The sequence below is a fragment of the Lepidochelys kempii genome, chromosome 18 (assembly GCF_965140265.1).
Source record: "Lepidochelys kempii isolate rLepKem1 chromosome 18, rLepKem1.hap2, whole genome shotgun sequence".
Lineage (NCBI taxonomy): Eukaryota > Metazoa > Chordata > Testudines > Cheloniidae > Lepidochelys > Lepidochelys kempii.
The window spans coordinates 22,879,844-22,903,436 of record NC_133273.1 but is presented as its reverse complement, the minus strand read 5'-3'; the positions used below and the strand labels follow the sequence as shown (position 1 = coordinate 22,903,436).

General features: G+C 48.0%; 2 protein-coding genes across 14 annotated transcripts in view; one reads left to right on the top strand and one right to left on the bottom strand.

Annotated features, from left to right (window-relative positions):
- KCNAB2 (potassium voltage-gated channel subfamily A regulatory beta subunit 2) overlaps positions 1–18,276 on the bottom strand; it is a 113,389-nt gene extending 95,113 nt beyond the window's left edge. For 2 of the 7 annotated variants that reach the window (XM_073316252.1, XM_073316258.1), the window contains exon 1: positions 16,567–16,741. The gene's annotated coding sequence lies outside the window, so the exon portion shown is untranslated. Of the gene's footprint in view, positions 1–5,434; positions 5,704–16,566; positions 16,742–17,891; positions 17,946–17,977 lie in introns of those variants that run through there. The other 5 variants (XM_073316259.1, XM_073316260.1, XM_073316253.1 and 2 more) reach the window with 4 other exon arrangements.
- Positions 17,919–23,593, top strand: part of NPHP4 (nephrocystin 4) — a 100,534-nt gene continuing 94,859 nt past the window's right edge. For 5 of the 7 annotated variants that reach the window (XM_073316237.1, XM_073316236.1, XM_073316235.1 and 2 more), the window contains exons 1-3: positions 17,919–18,218; positions 20,958–21,040; positions 23,285–23,475. In XM_073316237.1, coding sequence (XP_073172338.1) covers positions 23,305–23,475 — 171 coding nt within the window. In that variant the 5' untranslated portion in view covers positions 17,919–18,218; positions 20,958–21,040; positions 23,285–23,304. The remainder of the gene's footprint in view (positions 18,219–20,957; positions 21,041–23,284; positions 23,476–23,593) is intronic. The other 2 variants (XM_073316232.1, XM_073316238.1) reach the window with 2 other exon arrangements.

Here is a 23,593-nt window from a genome sequence, read left to right as displayed (position 1 = left end):
CAACTGCAACTGCACTGCCAGGTGCTGCTATGATAAATACACAATTTAATTCCAATTGGGCTGAAACCCTGTACTAAAAAATGAGCTTGGTTGTTTTCAGTTAGAAAAAGCTCAAGTCCTCTCTGTTCCTGGCTTCAGGGGTCGCTGAATTCAGATGATTTTTGTAAAGCAGCTGATATACACGAATGGAGAATCTCCCTATCAGGTCTGAGCAATGGCCCATCTGGTTTCGCCAACAAGAGTAAATCCTAAGTACATCGGAGGAAAACGTAAGAAACTCCAAGACAGATGCTTGAGGAACAACCTGCCTCTGGGAAGTTTCCTCCTAACCACAGGTAGCTAGTGGCTGTCTTATGCCTTGAAGCATGAGGGTTTAGATCAATCATTTTTTTTTACCCCATCTAATGTTACTGTAATTATTATCCATGTAACTGTCCAAGGCCTTGTCTACTCCAGAAAGGATTTGCGAGTACAGCTCTACTGGAAAACCCTCCTAGTGGGGACGCAGCGTGTCCTGGCACATTTTGCCAGTATGGCTTATGACACCAGTTCCATGAACAAAGTAAGCTATACTGGCCTGAACACTTTTTTGCTGGTATAACTGCATCTACATTAAGGCTTTTGCCAGCATACCTATGTTAGGTAGGGGTGTAATTTTTTCCCCCACACAGGCTAATTATATATGTAAAATCCCTTTAAATTAAAGGGCAACACTTACCCAACAAAATATCAGGTTTATATCTCCTTGTTCCATCAGTATAAAAAAGGGTAAATAGAAATCCTGATTCACCTCTCTACTCATTTATCTTTAAATACACAGACCCACCTCTGCCATGCCCCCTCTTATCTGCCTCCTCTTTAATCTTTGTGGCCCTAATTTTTTTTAAAAAAGGTTCAGTGAAGGACAGTGAAAATAATTAAGAGGCATGTGCAGACTTCCTTATGAGAAGGGATTAAATTTCCTCTCACTTTTGATGTGGGGTGAACAGAATAAGCAGAGTACTCAAAGTCAGGGCATACGATTAACTTTTGTAAAGGCACTGTAATATTTTCAGAATTATACTCTTCCTCCTTCGTTAACATAACCTGCCATCTTGTTTGCTGCTGCACATTGGCCTATGTTTTCGCTGAGTTGTCCATCAAGGGAGATTCAGGTTAGAGGTCAGGAAAATCTTTCTAACTGTAAAGATGGTTAAGAACTGAAACAAGTTACTAAAGGAGGTTGTGGAATTCCCATTGTTGGAGGTTTTTAAAAAACAGGGTGGACAGACACCTGTCAGGAATGCCCAGGTTTACCTGGTCCTACATCAGAGCAAGGGGATGGACTAAATGACATCTCAAAGTCCCTTCCAGCCCTACATTTCTATGATTATATGAGGATTCCTGGATTTATAAGCAGCTTCTCTTTTAAGATCAAAAGCTCTGGAGGTTAGAAGAGGATAACATACCAAGGCAGTAAGGGCCAACTTTTCAATACCAGGTAACTAAGGCCCAAAACCACAGAAGATAGCTACATTTCAAAAATTTGATCCTGAAGATTAGCTACTGAAGATGAAAAGAACTTCAGCATGTAACATTTAAACAGAACAGCAACATGCCTCCTGTCATCCTACCAGATACTGAGCCAGGCTCATATCTCATTTGGGATGCTGGAGATTTGCTCCCAGTCACCCCCTGTATCACAAGGGAGGGCACTTTCAACAACATGGTGGCCCACCGCAGATTTGAGTAAACTATGCCAGGGACTCTCAACCTTTCCAGACGACTCTACCCCTTTCAGGATTCTGATTTGTCTTGCGTACCCCCAAGTTTCACCTCACTTAAAAACTACTTACTTACAAAATCAGACATAAAAATACAGAAGTGTCACAGCACACTCTTACTGAAAAACTGCTGACCGTCTCATTTTTACCATAGAATTATAAAATAAATCAACTGGAATATCAATATTGTACTTACATTTTAGTGTTTAGTATACAGAGCAGTATAAACAAATAATTGCTTGGTTTTACAACAGGCTACAAAAAAGCGTATAAAAAGCCTGAAGTCAGTACAAACTAAAATTCCATAGACCAATATCTAGAAGAGATGATGCACCTCTCTGGAAGACCTCTGTGTACCCCCAGGGGTACATGTACCTCTGGTTGAGAACCACTGAACTATACCATTGTCTAATCAAGCTCTCCTCAGCCCTTGTAATGGGAGAGCCCAGGACAGTATGTTGAGCAAACTGGGCCAGTCAGCGAGGGATTAAACTTCCAACAGAGAGGGCACATGAGCTGTAGAGTCACATTACCCCACTGAAACCAGTGATAATGTAGGTCGGGCCAATCTTCCAGTGAATTTCCCACTGTGGGTTTGTCTGGCTCAAGGGCACCCAAACTTTGTTCAGTTGTGGGCTGCCTTGGCAAGGGGCACGACTACTTTACATTACGTGGAATAGAGAGAACTGAATTGATAGATTTCAGAGTACCAGCCATGTTAGTCTGTATTCGCAAAAAGAACAGGAGGACTTGTGGCACCTTGGAGACTAACAAATTTATTTGAGCATGAGCTTTCGTGAGCTACAGCCACTGAATGCATCTGATGAAGTGAGCTGTAGCTCACGAAAGCTTATGTTCAAATAAATTTGTTAGTCTCCAAGGTGCCACAAGTCCTCCTGTTCTTTTTGTGAATTGATAGAGACACAACAGATCCCCGTACGCAATATTGAATCCTGATCTCAGCAGCCTCCTCCCAGTTGAAGATGGAATCCTGGGACCTGCAGTCTCTGCAAGCTCCAGCTTTGTATCAGAGAGGAGGGTAGCTGGAGGCTGCATTGCAGAACCGCAGGGGCCATGCTTTGACCACCTCAGAGCTAGCAAAATCTTCCTTACAGCTGACCAAGGATAAATTAACTTTAGTTTGCAACCCTGGAAATTCGAGTCAAGTACATCTTTCTAGAGCAGCGTCAGAGCTCTAGATTTACTCTGACTGCAGCAGCAAGCACATATGATTCTGCTCTGGGTTTAATTGGGGTTTACCTTATAGAAAAAAATTTACAAGACAAAAGAGGAAGGTCCTGGAACACCTACATTCCCTTGGAACTGTCAGATGGATCTTCCCAGCCAGCATCCCACCCTTGGGAATAAAATGCTTTAGGGTCATCATTTACCAAGGCTTTTAAGAACCCTAAGCTTTCCCCCCAAAGTTTGGCTGTCATTAGGGCCTTCCTGCTGCTACAACTCAGCAGCAGCTCCCCTGCATCTTTTGCAGAGTTCAAGCACCTGACATCAGGACGACTCAGAGACCAGAACCGAGAACTCTAGGATCACACATCTCAACTTGCCAACGCCCCAACACAGAACACAATGTGTGACACAGACCCAAAAGGAGGACACAGAAGCAACTTAAAATGCTGTGTGATTCACCCCTTTGGCGTAAACAACTCTGTGACCTCAGTCTCAAGAATCTTTATTTCTGATGTAACAAACAAACGAAAAACAACCACCACCACAAATCCACAATACGAGTGAGTGCATGCTGAGTGTGTGTGGAACAGAGGTAACTTTTGGACTAAAAGGATGAACGGTCCTTGGAATGAGGGATATGCGAGCGCTATCCCCTAGCATCCTTCTGCCTCTCTGTTACAGACTGGTTACCAATTACCGAATGCTCAGCTGTGAGAAGGGACTCAATAGCAGATGGAGAAAAGATGCACAAGTTATAAGAAGCTCTGCCCATATCATAAAAATCAGCTGGTAGTTGAAGATCTGTTTCTATTATACACACACATTTTAAAAGAGTATGTTTCTGCAGCTTGAAGGAAGCCTAAGGGGGAAAAATATCAAAAAAAGAGGGTCTGCATTGTTAGGGTGATAAATCTGTGTGCCATACAGATACTAGTGTGGAAAGGAGAAAGCCAAAGAGAGATTATGAGGGGGAAATCTCTGCATTTGCCTCAGGCCCCTTTGCAGCTCCCCATTTCCCTCTACAGCTCTCTGATTTCCTTACTGGTTTAAAGGCCTCCAGGTTTAGACATGTCCTTACCCTAAAAGGGCCTCATTTCCCATTTTTATTTAATATTTTGCTAAGTTCATTTAAACTTAAGGAACTATAAATATCAAGAGATCATTAAACTGCTGAGTATACTAGCTTTCCCCTTCAACAACAGAAGTTTTAGATTACAGGGAATATAAGACAGGAGGGATAATCCAACTAACAAAAAACACAATAATTTTAAGGACTGTTTTGCTAACATTTGCTACCATCAGCAATACAGCTGTGTTTCCTCAGTAAACTTGCACAAACAACATATTGATTCATCAGATCTGATGTGTTTCAGTATTGTTCTGCCAATCTTCCTACCCACGTACCTGCAAACAAGGAACTGTATAAAAAGTGAAGCCAGTCATCTTTCAAAATCATTTCAGATCCCAAATATTCCCATAGCTGCCCCAAGTTATGCAGAGTAAGCATGTTCTTAGGTCAATAAGGACAATCTCACTGTATTTTGTTTCCTACTAAACATAAGTTTAAAAAAAAAAATCAGACTGAATGTGACTTTCGGAGAAATAGTAAAGATGAGGTCCTTTCCTCTTGTAATTATTAAAGATCACACGGCACTTCCCATTACTAACTGCATTGTCTGGGACAAATTCCAACTCAAATAACTATGTTCCGCTGGCTTAAATTCCTCTCCGTTTCATTTGGATAGTGCCCTCCTTCACTTCCTGCCCCAAGTTCTTGTGCATTGCTGCTGTGCCCCACCCAGCACTCCCGCGAGGCACCTTTCATTGAATGCAGCTCTTCCACATCTCTCTTTTCTCTCTGCCCCACTGAAGCTCTGCATGCAGATTCTGTTCCGGCTGCACCGCAGAGGCATTTCGTGTTAACCAGGGAGGAGTCACAGCTTGCCAAGAAATTAAAACCTTTTTGGATGCAAAGACTTTGAAAGGCTCAGTGTCAACTATCCATCTTTTAGCATAAACTCCTGACACCTGCTCCATCCAAGATTCATGCCCGAAGATGCTGATTCATGCAGTGTCTAGGGCAAAAGAATATCCATCACACTCCTCTTAAACAGCAAGCTCAGGGTCAGCCCAAGAGAAGAAGCCTTAATGGAAGATGCAGCCGAGGTGGTCAGTTTCTTTTTTCTTGAGACAATATTCTTCCAAGTACTCTATGAGCATGCCAAGGAATAACCTGCACCAAGAAACCTCACCCTCAGTTTGCTTTTTGGCAGATAATGAGCCACTTGTGTGCATGAACAGCAGCAGCAGGCTCTGCAAAAGCCATTCAAAACACGAGGTGGAAGATGGCCAGACTCCATTTACACTTGCACTGTATACGGAGAGTATTAGTCAACCCTCAGATCCAGCCGAGCCAAAGCACCAAAAGCCAGAGGAGTTCCCAGAGATACACATAATGGAAGTAATAAAAAAAACCCACTTACCTCCTCCTCTGGTTTGCCTTGTTAACCATAAAGGCTAGGATCAGCCTACGAGTCCTTCCCCATCTTGCCCGTCTGTAGCATTTGCTGCAGAACCCTCCAGCTTCCCAGCCCACATTCCCCTCTGCCTGAGACAAACGCCACACTCTGTTAAGAGCCACGGTCTAACATGACTTATCTCAATTCCTCCCTCTCTCTGTGCAGGGTCCAAGCACCTGACAACAGACGAACCTTGCAGGGTCCTATAATCTGCCACCCTATTACCCTGCTCCGGTCAGTTAAATAAACAGCTGCCCTTCCACTTGGGTGATCCTCTGAGTGGTAAAGAACCGTCACATCTCCCCTATGGCACTTGGTACAGCTCCATGAGAATCACTGTAAGTGTACACATTAAATCCCTCAGTTCAGGGATCTGGGCCCCACTACTGGGATTCTGCATCTGCACAGCAGGAGGTGGTCTTACTGGGATGCTGGGGTTGTGTAGGCAACATAACTGGAAGAACAGCAGAAAGGGCTCCATTTCCATCCACAACCCACAGTCCTTATTATCTGCACTGGCTGCATTTTCTTTCCCAATACCTCAGCCAGTTGGTTTGACTAGACTAGCAATATCCTATGCTAATGTTTGGTAAGGTGCAGCATAGAAATACTTAATAATGTCATTCTTATACTGCCTTACAGCAAGATACCATGCCAGTGTTAGCAGATACACATTAGGCAGTGCAGACACCACATTAATAGCTTTTACTTGCATGGTATTAATAGAATATACATTATACATATGGGTGTTGGGAAGTTAACAGAATATATTATGGTCTGCTCACAATTCTGTTCACCCACATCAAGTATCCCAAAACACTTTGCAAAGTTAAAGCCAGCTTTGGCATTAGAAACTTGTCAAAGCAAAGATGTATGAATACTTTGTACCAAGTACAGTTAAGGAATACTTTCATGGATCATCAGCACTTGGAATCTAGCAGACAAAACACGATATGGGAAACTAGAGGGAGGCACCAAGGACAAAGATGGCACAAACTAGTGGGTTAAACTTAAATTTTAAGAGACGCATAGGGACTTTTAGCTTGTAAACAATGACAACATAAATAGAAGTGGGTTCGATGGCACACCTTTGATGCATACCTTCTGTGGAAGGTGAACATGTTGTGAGATAAGAATTGCTTCTTGGAAGGAGGGTATGTGTGTCTTTTTTGTATTATACTTTTATGTCTTTAGCAAATAAATTTGGCTAAGCTCGGTAAGTTGGTCTCTTGAACATACCTAATAATGAACCACAAGTGTAGTTAAATCAATTGGCTATACTACTAATCAATACCAGCCTCTCTGAAGGAGAATAATTCCACTAATTTTAAACATATTCAAAGAAATGAACATTCAATTTGTTCTACTGAAGACAGTGCCCTTCCCTGGCTACACATCTTTCACTTGGTTCACAGAGACTCAAGTATTTCTTTATTCAGTCACCAGGCTCCTGTCGCTTTGGGACAACATCCATCCAAAATGCTCATACCCTCAGACACTGTACTCTTTTCCAGTATTCCAATTCTCTCTCATGCTAAGCTGTAAGATCTCTCTCTCTCTCTGGGAAATAATGTTTTCCTCCTTTAGCCGACTTGTACTGAAAACACGTTCCCTAGTAAGAGATGTAGAATTAAACAGACTTATTTTGTCAGTTAATCTTTCTGGATTGTTTTTAATGTGTTTTAAATGCTGACAGCTGCCTGCTGAATTGAACAGGGACCTCATCTTTTCAAAGCAGTTCTAACCTACATTAGGAAATATGTCAGAAACTAGGAATTGTCCATTCCCCCTCCAAAATATGGCAGAACGTGTATTGATTTTGCATAAGGGATCACCATTTTCCACCAGCAATTTACTTCACTTCATACGACACATTCCATTAAACAAACAGCAAGGTTTGCACAGTTTGCTTTTCACCAGGATAAAAACCCTGTCAGAAGTTAATCACTTCATTTCAGATATTCTAATATTTGCCAATATTTCCTAACTAGTGAAACTAATGAGGTAAAAACTATTTCAACCTTAAAAAAAAAAAAATCACACAGCAGCATCGTGGTCTCTTGAGCTGAATACGGGGCATGGAACTCCAGGATTCTAAAGCAGCCTTTGCTATTGACTTGATCAGTAATGATGGAAAGCCAGTTAGAGCAACATTTTTAAAATTAACCTACAATGTTGGATTCACAGTGTCACCTGGATCATGATTTTCAGAGACCCTGTGCACCCAGTATTTTGAACATGGTCTTACAAACTGTCTGCTATAGGATATTCTACTACACTGAACAAGATATTGGAAAGAACAGCTGAAATATACAGCCACACAGCAAGTTTGCCCAGTCTAAGAAAACAGACATTTTCCAAGACGTACACCTTTGAAAGACGTACACCCAGGTGGCCAAAGTTTAAAAAAATACGTATTTTTAAATTTTCAGGAGGTGTTCTCAGTAATCTGAAAAAGTATAATCTCTTCCAGCTGCCATAAAGAATCATCCATTCTGCACGTAATCAAAGTTTGCCCGCAGATCAAGTTGAATGTGTCGAACAGTTGTTCCTTTTTCTGCACTCTGATGGGAAATAATCTGTCATGGGAAAGGGGTGTTACAGGAAGAAGTTTTCTGTGGACTGCCATACCTTTCCCGCCCATATAACAAAGGCATTTTGTGATGCTTGGGGAAGGTGATGCACAGTAACATCTTCAAGAGCAACTAGGTGACTAAAGAGTCTCGGGGCATGGCTACACTTGCAGACGTAGAGCGTGCTGAGCCAGCCTTGGGAGAGCACAGTAGGGAAAGCACTGCAATCTGTTCACACTGACAGCTTCAAGAGCACTGGCATAGCCACATTTGTGGCACTTGCAGCGGCATTGGGAGCGGTGCATTATGGGTAGCTATCCCAGCATGCAAGTGGCTGCAATGTGCTTTTCAAATGGGGGGTGGCGTGGAGCGTGCCGGGGAGTGTGTTGTGTGTATGTGGGGGGGAGACAGTGGGTTTTTGGGGGCTGAGAGCATGTCAGCATGCTGTCTTGTAAGTACAGACAGCAGCAGACCTCCCTCACCCCCCTGCCCCTCTCTCTCACACACAGCATTCCACACTAATGGTTGCTTTGTCTCAGAGCAGATAAGCAGCCGGCTGTCAGAGACGGAGCTTTCAAAGGGCCTATCCGCGTTCCTGTAGCCGATTCCAAACAATAACAAGAGTGGCCGCTTGACTTGAGGGGATTATGGGACGTTTCTGGAGGCTGGTCAGAGCATAAGAAAGCAACACCTCGTCACGCCGGCGCTATGGCGCTCCAGCGAGGGAGCAGCGAACATTATTCCCCTCGCCGAGGTGGATCACCAGGAGCGCTCTAGCCACGGAGTCAGAGCGCTCTACGTGCCTTGCCAGGGTGGACAGGTAGTGAACTAGTACACCCGGGGCTCCTTTATTGTGCTGTAACTCACAGGTGTAGCCAAGCCCTAAGTCTCATTGAGTTTCAAAGGGACTCAGGCATTTTTGAAAATTTAACCTGCCTTCTTCAGAATGACAGGAGAGAACCACCACGAGAAAAACACCTCACGAGAACGAGTGCTGTGGACACAGAAAACTTAACCACTGTGGGTAGAATACCTGCAACTTTCAAGGGATCCAGCTCCCAATACAGGTTCTTCACAGAATCTCTGTATCTGTACTGGTTGAGTAATCACTATCAGCTGATGGAAAAAGCTGGTAAAATCTGTCCACATATTTATATGTATATACAAAAACTAATGTAGCAACATCAGAAACGTTCATACCAAATAGTAAAGTTTAGGAGTTTCTTTCTTACACATACATTAAACTGCAAAAACAACTATCTAGGCTTCTGGATCAGTTAGCAAAGGGATAAGTTGATGTATTATTGGTTTCTCTGACCATGTTCTGTTCGTAACAAGAGAAAATGGAATGATCACATTCCTAATCAGCTGCCTTCCTTTTCCTTGGAACTGAGGCAACTCCGATCCTCCAAGAAGAAGATGGTATGAAATGCTCACTCGATTCTTTTAAAAATACAAACACAGTCACAAATGTTTAAGAAGAACTACAGAGACAGTGAGCTCTTTGGGACAGGGGCTGTCTTCCTTGTTACATGTCTGTACAGGGCCTGTACAATGAGGCCGTGATCCCTGAATGGAGCTCCGAGGTTCTATATAATGCAAATAATCAACAATCTTGATTATTTGTTCCCTACTAGGGTAGGAACAATGGAGAAGTCAGTTTCTGCGTGGAAGCGAGGGGAGAGCCAGGAGCACATGCAGACCTCACCCAGAGGCATCGGTTCTTGTGCTTCCTAAGAATCCCCTGGCTCCTGGGATCGTAACCCAAAAAGGAGTGAGTGTGGTGGGGCAGATCCCCAACCCAGTCAGGAAATGGTTAAAGAATTCCTCTGGGCACACTTAGCCTCAACCCTACACACCTGTGTGGCTTCTCCTGCCTGGAGATGGGTGGTCCTTAAAAGGGAGGATTTTTGCTCAATGAGGATCTCCTCTTGCTTACTTTATGGCTTCCCAGAGGTCTAGGACTCTGCTTTCATGGGCTGTGGAAGCACATGGACTTTTTGTTTGGACTACTTTAAACTCCACTTCCCCCAGCAAGGGAGAGGGGGTGTTGCCTTGACAGCAAAGCTGGAGCGCTGTGCCCTGGATGCTGACATAGGAGCAGTGCCCACCCTCTCCCCAAGAGGATGCTAGAGAGATAATAGTCTACTACAAGGACCAAATATTTTTATTACAAGAGGAGGAAACCCCTCAGTCTGGCAAGGTCTTTCCAAAAAAACCAACAGCCACCCCACACACGTCGTTCTTGCGTGTTACATTTGATGAGGACCCACACTATATTTTTTTAAGACATTACTAATCTTACTTTCCTTGAAGGACGCTGCCTGTTTTTGAAATATTTATGTGAGGATTTTAAGTCCCATGCAACATGCCAGTGGGATAGTTCTATTTCATGGCATCCCTAGCCTCTGCTTGTCAGAGGGTGGAGACGGATGGCAGGAGAGAGATCACTAGATCATTACCTGTTAGGTTCACTCCCTCTGAGGCACCTGGCATTGGCCACTGTTGATAAACAGGATGCTGGTCTGGATGGACCTTTGGTCTGACCCAGTATGGCCGTTCTTATGTTTGTTGAAATGAAGCTCCTGGTTTAACAGCAAAGAACACCGAGTGACGCAACAAGGCAGTCATACCATACAGGGTAACTGCGTCATGAAACATACATGACACGCTTTAATAATCATATCTAACTGGATACTCATTCTAATTGCCAAATTGATCCGCTCTGCTATAAACAGGGGAGGAGAGGAAGAGGAGACTAGATTCAAGGGTACATCTGAGGCCTGAAGCATATTTCTGAACAGTGGATTCAAATCTCACATGGGACAATATAATGTGAGGGAATACCATCAACTCAAAAAAATTACTTGCATCTGAAATTTTTTTTACCTCCTATTGCTAAAAGTAACACAAGCAAAAGAGTTTAGAGGAAAAAATATGTCTACGTACACACAATTCCCCCCCCCCTGTTTGCTCTGTACATTTAACAGCAATTTGTGTCTCGTTAGTTCTACTGTATAATTAGTCAGTCTGTCTTCCTTTTGTTTATACAGACCTTTGAGGCAGAAAAAAGGGAGAAAACGATTTAAAAGAAAATAAAAATTAACAGGAGGACTCAGGGGACGATGTAATTCTTCAAATGTCGTCTCTTTTTAAAAGAGAACGTATTGCTGTAAGATGCTGCAAAGCGTTATGAATACAATGGACAAAATGAAGCAAGAGATGCTTCTTTTTTCTGACACAATAAAATGGTAAAATACCCTATAAGCCCGCACAGCTACACTTGGAGAAGCTGTATATATTTGTACATATGGTGTTCGTCTGCAAATTATTTTAATTCCTGCCACCCTGCTTTTTTTTTTTTTTAGCCTAGAAGACTTCAACTTGATGGGGTCCCTTTAAATTCTGTTGCTCATTACTCATATAAGAAAGTGGGTTTTAGGGTTAGAAAAATCCAACATTCATCTTTGACACATGCACTCAAGGCCAAATCAGCTTTTTTAAATACTAGAAATTGCCTAGTTAATCTACTTACAGAAAAATAAGTAGTCACCATGGTTTGGCAAGAAGGTTTACAGCCAAGAAGGGAGGCGTAGCAAAGATCTTGGGGCCAGAAGTTAAAGGCAAACAGTTGGCACAATGTATTCCTTAAAAATTGAATCCAATTACTGTATCAGCCACAAAGTTAATGTGAATTACTGTTCCTGGTGATCTAATATGGACACAAGGTCACAACAAACATACGCAATCAAATACCTGGCATAAAGACACAGAATAGTGTCTAAACTTCTAGAAGAGTCAGTAATATTTAATCAAATTGTGCAACAGAAGGAATAATGCTTACGGCAATAAATAAATTCCTCTAACCGCATGAAGCAATTCCCAAACATTGGTTTATTTCTTTATTATTTTTATAAAGCCAATATATTCTACTTCTTCTCACTCCACACGTTGTAAACAGTGGGAGCGTGACGAATGATCGCTAGCCCTGAACAAGATATGGCTACAGAAATGCGAGAGCACAGTCTGCCTGCAGCTATATTAGCTTGGAGTCACTCTTCTGCACATTTTTAGTAAAATAAAAGGATAAAATTTGCCTGATATTTTCTACATCTGTATTTAAAATGTTTCAATAATTAGTATGTTTTCACTACCACAGATAATTACAGCCTAGGGCGGGAGGATTCCAGGGATTGATGAAATAGGATACAAAGACTTTCACCTGTAGTTTACTGGGTCAAATCCAGCCTTGAGTGGAGAACGTAGCATGAAAAAAAAAAAACAGGATTCTGGTTCACAATCCAGAAGTCTTCATGCAGAACCGCACTTAACCTATCTGTCTTGTCCCAGCTTTAGTACACGTGGCGACAACAGTTAGCAGCTGAACAAAATTAAACTGACAGGAGAGACCGCCAAGCTCCATATCTCAGGCTATCAAAAGATCTCCTGCATCCTCTGTGAGATCAGCGGGTCCCTGCCAGCCCACATCCTGGCAGTTGTGCCGCTGCCCCAGAGGGAACCGCTTCTTTATTCAGAAATCATCCCTGGCAGAGCAAACTTACACTTTACAGGGAGAAAAACGAACATTATTGTTCGCTCTAGTTCGAACTAGCACTTCTTCCACTAAAAGGGAATCAGCTCCTGGGCACGGTGAATGAAGCTCTCCCCCGTTAGAGGCGATCCTGATGCATCAGGGTTGAGACAGACTGTCAGGGCAGCATGGGAGAGACTTCTGTGCGTTAAAGAGTTCCCCTCTCCAGTGTGGTCCCTAAAAATCACTCAGCCAAGCAGAGCGGTGCTTGCTCAGGACCCTCTCTACCAATGGAGTCGTGCCCCAAACCCATGGGCAGCAGATATCATAGGCTGGGGAAGGCAGTGCCTCCCCAAACAGCCTGGCGTGGCCCCGCCCATCCTCCAGTCCCCTTTCCTGCAGCTCCCGGTGCTCTGCCCTGGCCTACGCTGGCTGGGGCTGCTGGCTTGTCATGGGGACTCAGGGCGGCTGGCGCTCGGGCCGAGATGGCTGCTCAGCACTCGGATCGCGTCACCCAGAGCTCCGGGGCCAGGGGTGCTGCTCCTGCGCTGCCTGGCCGTAGCGGTGCGGGTGGGGGTGCTCTGGGCTCCTTTGGGAGAGGGGGGCAGATGGGGAGAGGAGGAGCCTCAGGCAGAAGGGGAGGGGCCAGGGGCTAGCCTCCCACAATGGCCAGGTCACCAGCCGCCCATGCCCTGGCCAGTTTCAACATGGAATTACAATGATCCTGCAAAGCATCACTGAAGGCCACAAAACAAGAAGGGGGCAGGGGAACTGCCTTGCAAAACAAGAAACAGGGAAAGAGAGGAGTAGCCTTATTTCAATTAATCCAGACACAGTGAGATTCCTTACGTCAGGCCTACGTCTACACTGCACGCCATGGGCGGCAGCAGGAAGGGTATGCGTAGCGACAAGTCGCAATGAAAAGCAAGCTGTAGGTCACACTCCAGTGTGTAGCTACACTCAGTGAACGGTTCCAGGTCTCCACTGCCAGAGCCCTTCCCAATGGTGGGGAAGGGCTCCAGCATCTCCTTGAGGCAGAGAAAGGTACCAGTGGCAGGAAGGCAGTGGGACACTGCACTGCTGAAAATCGCTGCGTAGCTGGCGGAGGCAATGCTTGGGCGAGCAGAGAGCCATATGGGCATGTCTTCATTCCCTAAGCAGCCCTTCTCCGCCTACACTGCTATTTTTAGCAGTGTAGCATCCCGTTGCATCCCCATTGTTAGAGCCTTTCCCTGCCACAAGGGGAATTTATAGCCGGACTAGGGGACATGCAGTTTATGTACTATACACACCCCGCCTACCATAGGTGTGATCACAGCAAAGGCTTGCTAACCAGTCAATAAGAAGAGAAAATAAAGGTATTTCTTTTCTTTAAAAACAAACAAAAACAAAACTAAAGTTTCTCTGGAAGAATAGAGTCTCCTAGCTTAGCTCTCCACTGAAAGCCAAAATACAGAGAAGCAGCAACCACCAGAGTATATTTGGGGAGAGAAGAGAGCTTGGGGGTTTAGGTCTATGGCTTGTGTTATACAGCTCAGACTAGATGATCACAATAGTCCCTTCTGGCCTTGGAATTATGAATCTAGGAGACAAAATAGCAAGCTTTTTCATTTAAGCCTTTTCCAACCAGCCTTGTTGAATTCTGAGCACCTCTCTGGCTCCACTTCTCAATGCTGACTAGGTGTCAAATGAACGCGTCTGGGTGAGCTGCCTGGGTCAGCATGGCAAAGATTCTGGAATCATTTCAACCACAGGAAGAAGCCCCAAGTAAACTGAGCCAATCCCGCTAGTCAGGTCTGAATGTGACAGGTTCCACCTTGAAATCAGAATCCTTTGATGCTCCTCTGGCCCCTGTAGAACAGACTGCAAAGAGCAGGAGCAATATCTTACACTTTGAAATGTATAAAATTGTAAACGACAATAAATAAATAAATAAATAGACTTTGTATCTATTTGAATACTTTCACCCCCTCTCCAAAGTTTTTATTTACATCGTTTGATGTATACATTTGTCCACTACATAGAATCTATTACTTGCCCTGACTTTTTTAAGACTAAATTACAGGTTACTCCTGATAAGTCTTCTTCAGCCTACCATTGATACTGCAAACTGTTTAGGGCAGGGATCTTGTCTTTACATGTTTGCACAGAGCACAGCACAATGGGGCCTTGATCCTGGATGGGCCACTATAATCCAAATACTTAATAACAAGAGTAATAACATTCACTGTTATGGAACGGTTGTACTGGCAAAGTGTCAGGCCCCCGTGCTGCTCAGTTATTTGATTTCCCCTAACAGGTAAAAGGCCCACCATGTTTTAATTTCCTGAGAGCCTTCCTTTGCCTTGTAAGAGAAACAACTGCCTCACACACGATAAATAGCTTTAAAGAAATGTTCAGACACAGAATACATTTTCCCTCCATTCACAGTGACATTGTTTGGCTTCTGCATCACCCATTCCTAAGACCTTGGGCGAACCTGTGAACTTAATTAAAGAATGGCATTCTATCTGAAATCTGTATTATTTAACACAGAGACTTAAATTAACACAGCATTAAGAACATGAGTTTAATCCCACAGTCATAAAAATGAGTTATAATTTTTACTGCAACCTTAACTCTGCCCCCTTGTGCGCTTGAGTTACAATAAGGTTCACCATAAAAAGCCCACCTAGCACTGAGCGAAAGGCGGCAACGAAACGGATAGTCGCCGACGTCCGTGGCAACACTGATGTGTCACCTCACGCATTACACGCATCCGAGAGCTGTGAGCAACCGAGGGTCACACATAGGGTAAAAATCAGCAGGTACAAACCCAGTTAATTCCTGACAAGGGTAAAAGCGATGGGGTACCAAACGAGGTGTGGGAAGCGGGGTTGTTTTGGAGGCCGGGGCGGAGAGAGGTCACAGAGATGCAGGGCTGGAAGGGACCTCGGGAAGCCACCCAGTCCAGCTCCTGTGCCCGGGGAGCCTCAGGAGGGAAGATGAATGTGTCACTTTAGCAGAAAGCTCAGACAAGGGCAGCAGAGGGCAAACAGGAGCCCTGACACCCCACGGGACACGGGCGGACGGCCCTGGGGCACCCTCAGCTACCAGGCGGGGCTCGGAGGCGGAACAGCTCCCAGCTCGGGCACGGTGCAAGGCCAGGCTGAGCTCGCAGCTCGGACCGGAGCCAGCCGCCCCCGTCCCTCGCTCAGCCCCAGGAACGCTGCGCTGGGCCAGGCTCTATGGGGAGGGGATGGGCCCGGGGGAAGGACCCGCTGCCGTGTCCGGGGTGCCAGCCCCGCTCGCTCCCTCCCTCCAGCCCCTGCCCGGCCTCTGCTGGCGGGGGGGGGGGTCATAAGCAGCCCCCCAACTCCCAGTACAACAGAATAGACCCCCCCAGCGACACAGCCCCACCGCGGGCACCGCCCCCCCCACTACCGCCGCCCCCCCGGTACCGACCCCCCCATGCTCCGGCCCACAGCTACTCCCCCCCATCCCGGGGTCCCGACCCCCCACTACCGCCGCACCCCACTACCGGCCCCCCCATGCTCCGGCCCACAGCTACTCCCCCCCATCCCGGGGTCCCGACCCCCCACTACCGACCCCCGGTACCGGCCCCCCCATGCTCCGGCCCACAGCTACTCCCCCCCATCCCGGGGTCCCGACCCCCCACTACCGACCCCCGGTACCGACCCCCCCATGCTCCAGCCCACAGCTACTCCCCCCCATCCCGGGGTCCCGGCCCCCGACCCCCCACTACCGACCCCCGGTACCGACCCCCCCATGCTCCGGCCCACAGCTACTCCCCCCCATCCCGGGGTCCCGGCCCCCAACCACCGGCCCCCCACTACCGCCGCCCCCCGGTACCGACCCCCCCATGCTCCGGCCCCAAGCTGCTGCCCCCCCATCCCTGGGACCTGGCCCCCCCGCTACCTCCGCCCCCATCCCGGTGCCCCAGCCCCCGCCCCCGCCCCACGCTGCAGCCCGCGGCCCGCGGCTCCCCGCACCTGGCAGCGGCTCCGCTCCCTCCAGCTCAGACCATCTTAGCCCTCGTGGGGGAGAAACTCCGCCCACCGGCCTCCCATTGGCTGCTTAGCGCAGCCGCTCACACTCATGCAAATGACGAGCGACCGAGACGGCGCTGATTGGGTGCCGAGAGAGCCACCTCTTGATTACGACAGAGCTGAACAGGGAGGCCCCGGGCCCCGCAGGCCGTCAGCGCCCCCTACGGCAGCGCTCACGTCCCGCACTGTCCGGCATTGACCCCCCCTCCCCCCAGCATCTTCCCTGCCTGGAGCACCCCCCCCGCCCCCGGCTGGTGCCCATCCCCTCCCCCCAGCATCTTCCCTGCCTGGAGCCCCCCCCCCTCCCGGCTGGTGCCCATCCCCTCCCCCCCAGCATCTTCCCTGCCTGGAGCCCCCCCCCCCGGCTGGTGCCCATCCCCTCCCCCCAGCATCTTCCCTGCCTGGAGCACCCCCCCCACCCCCGGCTGGTGCCCATCCCCTCCCCCCAGCATCTTCCCTGCCTGGAGCACCCCCCCTCCCGGCTGGTGCCCATCCCCTCCCCCCCAGCATCTTCCCTGCCTGGAGCCCCCCCCCCTGCTCCCGGCTGGTGCCCATCCCCTCCCCCCCCCAGCATCTTCCCTGCCTGGGGACCCAGAGCCCCCCCCCCCGCTCCCGGCTGGTGCCCATCCCCTCCCCCCAGCATCTTCCCTGCCTGGAGCCCCCCCCCCCTCCCGGCTGGTGCCCATCCCCTCCCCCCCAGCATCTTCCCTGCCTGGGGACCCAGAGCCCCCCCGCTCCCGGCTGGTGCCCATCCCCTCCCCCCAGCATCTTCCCTGCCTGGAGCCCCCCCCCCGCTCCCTGCTGGTGCCCATCCCCTCCCCCCCAGCATCTTCCCTGCCTGGGGACCCAGAGCCCCCCCCCCTCCCGGCTGGTGCCCATCCCCTCCCCCCCAGCATCTTCCCTGCCTGGAGCCCCCCCGCTCCCGGCTGGTGCCCATCCCCTCCCCCCCAGCATCTTCCCTGCCTGGAGCCCCCCCGCCCCCCTGCTCCCGGCTGGTGCCCATCCCCTCCCCCCCCAGCATCTTCCCTGCCTGGAGCCCCCCTCCGCCCCCCCGCTCCCGGCTGGTGCCCATCCCCTCCCCCCCCAGCATCTTCCCTGCCTGGAGCCCCCCTCCGCCCCCCCGCTCCCGGCTGGTGCCCATCCCCTCCCCCCCCAGCATCTTCCCTGCCTGGGGACCCAGCGCCCAGCCATCCTCCCCCCAGGCACTGTGACCCCCCCATCCCTGCCCCAGAGCCCGCCCCCCGCCAGCTGCGCCGTGCCCCGCTCACCCCGGCGCTGCCCGGCTCCCTCCCGGCTGCAGCAGGAGCAGAGGTGGAGCCGCCCCCCCCCCGCGGCGTCCCATCGCCCTAGTAACCTGATGCCAAGCTCCGGGCCGAACCATCCGGGCCTCAGCCAGCCCCGGGCCGGGCCTCCCGCACGGGGCTGAGGCTGCGGTGGGGCCCCGGCCCTGGCCTGCGGGACCGGCCCTAGGCCTGTGTTTGGCGGAGGCAGAGAGGGGCAGGCGGCTCGGTGGGAGCCCGTGGAGGGGCGCCCCCCCCGCCGGCCGGGGCAGATGGTGCAGTCCGGGAAGATGGCAGATGGATACATTGTGGCAGGTAAATGTGTCCGTTTCTCCTGTTCCCGGGCGCGGCGCGGCTCCCGGCCCCGGCTCGGGGCGGCTTTAACAGCAGCTTCCCGGCTCCCCCCCAGCACAGGCCGCACGGGGAGGCCCCAGGGGCTGCAGCCTCTGCCCTGTGGGCCTGATTCGCCTCCTTCCGACTCCGGATTGAAGCCGGTGTAACGGAAGAGCAGCAGGCTGGGGTTACTCAGTACATCACCGGACTGAAGACATCGGGGCTCAGCAGCAACCGGGCAGGGCAGGGCAGGAGCGGGGGAAAACTTTCCTAAACAAACCCCAAGCTCAGCTGGTTTCAGATTCCCTAAGGGGCCGGAGGGCCCGGTCCGGATACCCTGGGGGTGATGGCTGAGGTACAGCTACCTAGAGCGCTAGCTGCATGGGTGGATCCAACGTTTGTGCCCAGCTTGCTGAGCTTCAGAAAACTTGTAATTGAAGGTAGGGTAAGCCTGGGGACTTGGGTGTCAAGCGTGAAATGGTGGAGTTGAGTTTTGTCTTTGTTTAAATTGGACTTTCAGGGGAGCATTGGCCTGAAATGACCAGATGAAATTCAGTAAAGAAGGATTTCAGAGTAACAGCCGTGTTAGTCTGTATCCGCAAAAAGAACAGGAGGACTTGTGGCACCTTAGAGACTAACCAATTTATTTGAGCAGAAGCTTTCGTGAGCTACAGCTCACGTCATCGGATGCATTCAGTGGAAAATACAGTGGGGAGATTTATATACACAGAGAACATGAAACCATGGGTGTTACCATACACACTGTAAGGAGAGTGATCAGGTAAGGTGAGCTATTACCAGCAGGAGAGCGGAGGGGGGGGACGGGTGACCTTTTGTAGTGATAATCAAGGTGGGCCATTTCCAGCAGTAAAGGAGGACAAAGTATTTCACTTAGGAAGGAAAAATCAAAGACAAAATGGAGAATAACTGGCTAGGCAGTATTACCGCAGAAAAGGATCTGGGGTTTTAATGGATCACAAGTTGAATATGAGGCAACAGTGTGATGCAGTTGCAAAAAAGGCTAATATAATTCTGTGGTGAATTGACAGGTGTGTTGTATGTAAGACATGAGCGGTAATTGTCCTTTTCTGCTCAGCACTGGTGAGGCCTCAGCTGAAGTAATGTGTCCAGTTCTGGGCACTACACTTAAAGAAAGTTGTGGACAAATTTGAGAGGGGGAACCTGATAAATAGTCTTCAGATACATTAAGGACTGTTAATAAAGAGGAGTGTGGTCAATTTTTCTTCATGTCCACTTCATGTAGGACAAGACGTAATCGGCGTAATCTGCAGCAACGGAAATTTAGGTTAGATATTAGGAAAAACTTTGTAACTCTCAGGATAGTTAAGCTCTGGAACAGGCTTCCAAGGTAGGTTGTGGAATCCGCATCACTGAATGTTTTTAAGAACAGGTTAGGTATGTCAGGGATGGTCTGCAAATACTTGGTCCTGTCTCAGCACAGTGGGCTGGGGTGGATGATCTCTCCAGGTCCCTTCCAATCTACATTTCTACGATTCTATGATGCAAAGCAGTGAGAGCTAAACTGAGAGCAATACTTTAATGAACCCCCCTGTGACTCACATCTCTGATTTTTCCCACCAGTAGGAGAGGCTTTTTCTTTCCCACTTAGGTTCATGGTGGCTCTTTAATACTAACGTGAGAGTGTGGGAGTTGCACCCCACGGGATTCAGAACCGGTAACTGTGCTTCACTTTAAACATGAGAGTGGTGCCTATGATGTCAATGGAGGTCAACAATGAGCCCTCCTTATCTGGGACTGAAAACAGTTCAGCTGTTAACGTAGACAGCCTCAAACTGTTTCCAACACTCATTACAGAAGTTGTGATAGATGCTATTAGCTGCAGCTGCATAGGCCATTTGCTTGCGTTTTCCTCCTGTCGGTTGAGCTCTGGTGCAGCTCCAGTGTGGCAGGAAGATGAGGACAGATTAGATGCTGTCCTGTTAATGTCTGTGTCATTCAGCCATATTCAAGGAAAGATGACACAGCCAGGGTTGCCAACTCTTATGATTTTTCACAAGCCTTGCAATATTCGATGTTTGTCTGAAAGCCCCAGATCCTAGATTATGTGATTACATGAAAATCTAACCTTTAATTTTTATTTAAAGTAGGTTTCTAGCCCTGATGGTAGTGGAGAAAAGCTTGAAAATGCGAACCCTGAAAGCTTAATATCCTCACCTCCACCCCACATTTATTATTTTTAAAAACTCCTGAGGCTTAAAAATTCTTGAGGTTGGCAATACTACAATACAGTCACTAAAATGTTAGCGGTCACTGTCAGCCTGTCTATCCCAGTGCTTTCACCATTGTTACCCGAGCAATATGGGTGGGATTTGGGAAATCTGAATAAAATTGCTCCTGGAAGCAAGGTTTATGTGGAATGAAGGACCTAGAGCCCACCTTCTGCCAAGGCTGTTAAACATGGATTGCTCATGTCTATGATAGCAGTCAAAATTTTAGCAATCCAGTTTCTGTGGGCTCAGTCAGGACTCTTTGACATACATACATTAATTATACTCTTAGAAAGCTCAGTCTCCAGGAAGAGTAAGACATCCAGAAAAATCTCTTAATTATTCTTTTAAAATTATGTTTAATCCTGCAGGAAGCTGCCACTTTGGACATTTTATGTTGTACAGGGCCCTGTGTCCCTCGGTGGCGGTAAGCAATTTAAAAATAAAATGTATTTATTATTATTTTTGATAGTCTTATCTTCTAGACTTGGATACCAGTAATGCCGTTCCCACCTGAACACATGATAATCATATGACTTTCAAAGCACTTGTAAGGTACGTTCTTGTAGTTTCTTTAAAACTGCCTAACTTCACAATAATTCTTGTTAAATTAACCAAAAATAGTCCCAGGAATCTACATTTCACAAAAGAGTTTCCAGAAGAGGAAGTTTGGAATGGAGATTTTCCTGAAAGCACAGTTCTCTTCTCAGGTGCATATAGCTGGCAACAATTCTCTTGGGCTTTGTCTACACTATGGAGGTAAGTCAACCTAGGTTACACAACGTAGCTGGAGTCGATGTAGCTTAGGTTGACTTACTGTGGTTTCTACACCATGTGGCATCAACGGGATGCGCTCTCCCATTGACCTCCGCTACTCTTCCCGTTCAAGTGGCGTACTGGAGTCAACAGGAGAGTGATCTGCCGTCAATTTAGCGGGTCTTCACTAGACCCGCTAAATCGACCCCCAGTGCATTGATTGCCACAGCATCAATCCCCGGTAAGTGTAGCCATGCCCTTGGACAGCAATCCTTCCTACCTGCATAGATCTCCCCTTGATGTCACGGGCAGGGAGAGCAGAGTGCAGACAGCAGACGAGAATTTTGCCCAGTATTTCTAGTAATAAGGCGAGTTGCCATCCAGCAGCAACAGTGGCTGCTGCCTTCTGACAGCTAAGTCAGAGTGCATCTACACAGGGAGTGAGGGGTGTGATTGCCAGCGGGAGGAGACATGCTCACGCTAGCTCTCATTGAGCTAGTGCACGGAGATGTAGAATGTAGCTGCAGCGGTACGATCCGTGGGACAGGCTGGCCATCACAAGCCCATGCCCCTCAGAGACCCTAGGTACATGCTCTGGGCTCGTGCAGCAGCCAAAGCTACCTTCTGTTTTCAGCGCACTCGTTCAATGAGGGCTAGCACAAGAATGTCTCCTCCAGCTGGGAATCACACCCCGCGCGCCAAGTGCAGACGTATCCTAACTTGCTTGTCACTCCAGTGCACTATCACTCAAGGAATTAGGTCTCATGCAAGAGGACTGCACCAAGTGATCTCTCATCTGTCTAATTGTATTGCCCCCATTTCTGCAATCTCTCAGACGGCCAGGCATCACTTCGTTTGTGCTCACAGTCCCCCAGTGATCTAGGGAAATGTTATCGTTCCTGTTTCTAGATAGGGAACTAAGGCTCAGAAAAATTGAGTGACCTCCCCAAGGCCATGCAGGGAGTCTGTGGTAGAACTGGGAAATGAACTCCAGCTGCTGGCGTTCCAGTTCTTTGCCATAGCTGTAGGATCATCTCTTACGGTATTGCTCATCTTCCCTCTTCAGAAACTCTTCATTAAAACCAGAGGATGTTATTAGCCTGTGGAACATTCAGGAGAATCCTGTCCTGAGTGGAGTAAGGCAGCTTTACTTTAAACAGTATGAGCATGTTGTTTTTCTGATCTGAAGCAGTGTTTTGTTGTTTGTTGTTTATATTGTGGTAATGCTCACTCCAGCTGACACTTTGTGCTTGGTGATGTGCAAACACAAAGGAAGATAAAGTGCCTGTCCTAAAGGGCTTAGAAAAGTCTGTCTTCCTCCAGCACTGGCATGGTGTAGGGCTACTGTAAGTAGCCCCATGCTGGCCCCCCTCACAAGCCCCAGCACAGAGAGCATGCTGGGAAGTCTCTGTGGCACATGGTGCTGTGGAGATTCTGGGCTGCTCTGGACTGTGGATCCTCCCATAAAGTAACGCATCCCTGTGGCTGCTCGTTTACTTCATTGGTTGTTTTGATCTCTGGAGGAACCCAGGATCCCAAGGGTATTTTACAACTGTCTTGTTCTCCCTGGCCCGTGTTGCACCTTCTGTGACATGCCTCCAGGAGGTGCAGCACAGAATCTCAACTGTTGGTTCTGGTGCTAGACTAGTGGGCAACCGTTCCTATAACACCCTCTACCCTCCCTCGGTATTCTCTCATGGGTTTATACTGAGCTCATCCCTCAAGTCCTCAACCATCAGTGTTCAACCCAAAAGGAATGGAGCATCACCCAGTGCACTTGAGTGACCTCTGGCGGTTGCTCACAGCTGTGCTGACTGGCTCCAGAGAATCATGTCCAGCTCTCTGCATCTGGAAGGGAAAGAGAGTTGCGTTAACACAGAGCCTTTGAGGGTGGAGGATATTCCAATAAAACATTTTTTATAATCAGCTTATAATTTGGATAGTAAATCTGTGCTTTTTTAAAGGCTTTGGAGTGTTCTCATGCCAGTTTTAAGATAACAGGTTCTGAGCATGCATTTTTCTGAAATGAGTTTTATTTTCTAGATGAACATTTGCCATAGCAGATGCCTAGAGGAAGAGGTGACCTTCTAAGCAGCAAGATGAGTGAATGGCAAAGGATTTTTGTGCAAAATCTGACTGTTCCTCCACACTCCCAAAGGAGACGACATCTCCCGAGGGAATCAATGGCATTTCAGTGTGTCCTGAAGTATGTTGAGGGGAATTTAATTAAGCAGGTAAAGAAATATTCTGTCTGCCTTGTGGGAGTGTAGCTTTCATACCCTTCTCTTGTTGACATTCTCTCCTTTGAGTAGAGTTCTAATATTTAAAATTCCACAGTGACTACTGAGATTT